Raw genomic sequence first — 4605 nt, 5'->3', positions numbered from 1 at the left:
AAAAAAACTATCGTACTCCAACACCTCAATTATCGTACTCGGGGCAAGAAGCAAACCCATACGTACCTTTTTGGAGTGGACCAGCTTGCCATCCACTATGACCTCAAGGAAGCCAGTGGAATTAGGGGTGGCCTCATAGCTCTGTGGGAGAGAGAGAGAGAGAGAGAGAGAGAGAGAGAGAGAGAGAGAGAGAGAGAGAGAGAGAGAGAGAGAGAGAGAGAGAGAGAGAGAGAGAGAGAGATGTTGAAATGCCCTTATTATCGTTTTATTTATTTATTTTGCTTTTTTTTTATATAGTAGTAGTAATAGTAGTAGTAAGGCATTGATTTCAGACAATAACACACACACACACACACACACACACTTACAAATTCAAGTTTATCAGGAAAGTCCGCCTCTAAATGTTCCTTCAGTTGGCGGTACTTTGGCCCGTAACCTCAGGCACCACTGCAAATAAACACCGCCTTTACAACACCGTACACAAGGGCCAGAATCCACATCAGATTTTTTAAGATGCTGTGGGTGAGAGCTGGTAGTAAATTTGACCCTTATAAGCGCTACACATAGAGGTTATAATCCCACTAATCTAATCTAGCCTAACCTATAGTAAATATAATCCAACTCCTGGGCTTGTATTTTGTAACAACCTCCACCTCCCCCCCCCCCCTCCCGCGCATCTTCACTACATTCTAAAGGCTCTAGTTGAAGTGACGCGGGTTTTCAAGGGTGTTTTTACGGTTCTAGTGGCACATTAACAACATTTTTGCATTAGTGAAAGGAGAAACACTCTTTGTAAAGGCTGTAGTTAAAGTGACGCAGGTTTTTAAGTGTTTTTACAGTTCTAGTGACAGATTAACATTTCTGCATTAGTAAAAGGAGAAACTCTTTTTAAAGGCTTTAGTTGAAGTGACGCGGGTTTTCAAGGGTGTTTCTACGGTTCTAGTGGCAGATTAACATTTCTGCATTAGTAAAAGGAGAAACACTCTTTTAAAAGGCTCTAGTTGAAGTGACGCGGGTTTTCAAGGTGTTTTTTACGGTTGTAGTGACAGATTAACAACATTTCTGCATTACTAACAGGAGAAACACTCTTTTAAAAAGGCTCTAGTTGAAGTGACGCGGGTTTTCAAGGGTGTTTTTACGGTTGTAGTGGCAGATTAACAACATTTCTACATTATTAACAGGAGAAACACTCTTTCAAAAGGCTGTAGTTGAAGTGACGCGGGTTTTCAAGGGTGTTTCTACGGTTTTAGTGGCAGATTAACAACATTTCTGCATTACTAACAGGAGAAACACTCTTTCAAAGGGCTCTAGTTGAAGTGACGCGGGTTTTCAAGGGTTTTTCTACAGTTCTAGCGGCAGATAAACATTTCTGCATTAGTAAAAGGAGAAACACTCTTTTAAAAGGCTCTAGTTGAAGTGACGCGGGTTTTCAAGGGTGTTTTTACGGTTGTAGTGGCAGATTAACAACATTTCTGCATTACTAACAGGAGAAACACACTTTTAAAAAGGCTCTAGTTGAAGTGACGCGGGTTTTCAAGGGTGTTTTTTACGGTTGTAGTGGCAGATTAACAACATTTCTGCATTATTAACAGGAGAAACACTTTTTTAAAGGGTGTAGTTGAAGTGACGCAGGTTTTTAAGAGTGTTTTTACGGTTCTAGTGACAGATTAACAACATTTCTGCATTATTAACAGGAGAAACACTCTTGAGAACCCTTCTACTCATCTCTGTGGCCTTGGAAAACGAACATGAGGAGAAAGGAGTGTTTTCGAATTACACGCAGTAATACAAATGATAATTGCTACAGGGGGCAGCCATTAACAAGAATTGCGTAGTTTAATAATCCCAATTAGGCTAGTTTGGTGTTAAATTGGCCATTACATGCTAATAGTGATCTCGTTAGTTGTAATTATAAGGATGAAAATATGCCAAAGACTCGTTAGGTTAACTGAAGAGAATAATAATAGGTAAAGATAGATAATATTAGATAAACAGTAATAGATAAATAATAATAAATAAAGGAACTAGAAAATACGGAGAGAGAGAGAGAGAGAGAGAGAGAGAGAGAGAGTGAGAGAGAGAGAGAGAGAGAGGTAACCAGTAATGAGATAAAGAAAACGGAGAATACTGACAGGAATAAGAGAAAATAAAAAAAAAGACTAATATTATAACTCATTGCAAACCATTATGACCCTTCCTAATACAAATAATATGGGTTAAAATATACTTTAGGCTCGTCAGGAGGCTGTAGAATCATTGCAACTAATTATTACCCTTATGAATGTGAATAACAGAGCTTAAAATATCCATTAGACAGTAACAGTAGTAGTAGTAGTAGTAGTAGTAGTAGTAGTAGTAGTAGTAGTAGTAGTAGACGGAGAAAAGATTATATAACAAGCTAATCTAACCTAACCTAAACGTAGACGACAGTGTTAATAATAGTTCTACCTTAAAAATAAAGACAAAAATAGAAAATGTAAAATATGGATGAATGAAAAGAAATACCTAAATTAAATAACTAATATAGAGTAGAAAATAAGAAAATAATAATAATGATAATGAAAAACTGAGACGAGAGAGAGAGAGAAAGAGAGAGAGAGAGAGAGAGAATCAATAAACAAATAAAATCAAACAAAAATAGAAAAAAGACCGAAATTGATAAAACACCGAATCAACCAGAGAGAGAGAGAGAGAGAGAGAGAGAGAGAGAGAGAGAGAGAGAGAGAGAGAGAGAGAGAGAGAGAGAGAGAGAGAGACTTACCAATAAATGACATGTATCTTAAGACGAGCCATGATTGTGGAGAGAAGCCGTTGAGAGACTGGAGAGAACACACTGGTGGTGGAGGAGAGACTGGAGAAGTGGAGAGAAACCTTCCTTCTCTCCTAGTTTTACCTCAAGCCTCCTGCAGTGTTGCCAGAAAGCGAGTTTAGGCTTTGTCAGTGTTGCCAGTTTGGGTTGGGAGAATTAGAATAGTGGTAGTAGTGGTGGTGGTGGTGGTAGTGGTTTTGTAATGTATATTCGTGTTCTCTATTGATCCGTCTGTCTGTCTGTCTGTCTGTATATCATTTTTTTTTTCCTTTCATATGTTTATCTTTGTCTATATTTGTCTATCTTTCTATCTATCTACTTGTGTGTGTGTGTGTGTGTGTGTGTGTGTGTGTGTGTGTGTGTGTGCTGAAGACCGTCTTGTGCGCATTCCAATGTAATGTGTGTACATACATGTGTGTGCTAACCTTACATAACGAGAGAGAGAGAGAGAGAGAGAGAGAGAGAGAGAGAGAGAAGAGAGAGAGAGAGAGAGAGAGAGAGAGAGAGAGAGAGAGAGAGAGAGAGGTGCCAGATGTAGGAATATAGTTATGTTAAATAGATCTTGTTTGTCTTATTTTCCTTGTTTTTTCCTTGTTCTTTTCCTTATCATTTGTTTTACTGATTCGTGTTTTTCTTCACATACGTGTTTTGAAATGCTGGTTTTTTTCCTAGTATTTTCCTGTGTTCTAGTGTTTTCATCCCTACAGGAGCAATATGTTCTTACTTATTGATTAACTAACATTGCATACCTACTGACTCACACACACACACACACACACACATACGCACACACACACAGTACCGCCAAGATCAGGATCAAGACAAGCTGGGTGAGAGAAAAACAAATCACAAAAATAAAACCTTAGCTATTTAGAAAGACCACCTGAGAGAGAGAGAGAGAGAGAGAGATAGAGAGAGAGTCCTGTAACCCAGCCAGTCAGCCGCACAGCTCCCCACAGCATCCCAGGCCAGATAACAGCACAGGGAGTCGAGGAAGGAAGAGAATTAGCTTACAGACTTTGAAATACACCACAGAAATTGAAATACAGAATAAATTAGGTTAGGTTAGCTACAGGGGAACGTCTAGACACAGCATAGGGGCGTACGAGGGACTAAACAGCATAGATATCTCTTTAACACAGCATAGGGGCCTCTTAACAGCATAGTGGCCTTAGAACACACCACGGGGGCTTATGGGGGACTAAACAGCATAGGCACCTCTTAACACAGCACAGGGGACTCTAAACACAGCATAGGGACCTTAAACACAGCACAAGGGCCTTAAAACACAGCACAGGGGCCTTAAACACAGCACAGGGGCCTTAAACACAGCACAGGGGCCTTAAACACAGCACAGGGGCCTTAAACACAGCACAGGAGCCTCAAACACAGCACAGGGGCCTCAACACAGCACACAGAACCTTTAAACGCAGGATATATTAGCTAGAAGATTGAGACACAGCACGAGGGTCACCAAAGGGGGTTAACACAGCATATTACAGCACAGGGACCTTTTAACACAGCACAAAGACCAATAAAAGGCTGTTATTTTTTATTTACTGTTTTTTTTTTCGTTTTCTTTCAGTTTTCTTATTTTTTTCACTGTTTAATTGTAATTTTTATTGATTAATTTATTTTCGCTCATTTTTCTTTCTCTTTCAGAATGATGGAGGTGGAGGAGGTGAAGGAAGAAGGAGGAGGAGGAGGAGGAGGAGGAGGAAAAGAAGAAGAAGGAAGAAAATTAGCAGAGATGGTGAAAGAAACACATCGATATTTGAGAGAGAGATTTAAAGAAG

At 39.5% G+C, this 4605-nt stretch overlaps 1 protein-coding gene and 1 long non-coding RNA gene across 2 annotated transcripts in view; one reads left to right on the top strand and one right to left on the bottom strand.

Moving 5' to 3' along the window:
- LOC135095416 (uncharacterized) overlaps positions 1 to 2903 on the bottom strand; it is a 4830-nt gene extending 1927 nt beyond the window's left edge. Inside the window, exons 1-3 of the long non-coding RNA XR_010264378.1 lie at positions 2762 to 2903; positions 369 to 447; positions 67 to 141 (exon numbers count right to left, since the gene is read on the bottom strand). This is a non-coding gene — a long non-coding RNA (uncharacterized LOC135095416). The remainder of the gene's footprint in view (positions 1 to 66; positions 142 to 368; positions 448 to 2761) is intronic.
- LOC135095414 (WD repeat-containing protein 11-like) overlaps positions 1 to 4605 on the top strand; it is a 25436-nt gene extending 20831 nt beyond the window's left edge. Inside the window, exon 23 of the mRNA XM_063996252.1 lies at positions 4472 to 4605. Within this exon, the coding sequence (XP_063852322.1) occupies positions 4472 to 4476 (5 nt within the window). The 3' untranslated portion in view covers positions 4477 to 4605. The remainder of the gene's footprint in view (positions 1 to 4471) is intronic.

The sequence above is a fragment of the Scylla paramamosain genome, chromosome 49 (assembly GCF_035594125.1).
Source record: "Scylla paramamosain isolate STU-SP2022 chromosome 49, ASM3559412v1, whole genome shotgun sequence".
In the NCBI taxonomy this organism is placed as follows: domain Eukaryota; kingdom Metazoa; phylum Arthropoda; class Malacostraca; order Decapoda; family Portunidae; genus Scylla; species Scylla paramamosain.
This window is presented reverse-complemented; position numbering and strand designations above follow the sequence as displayed.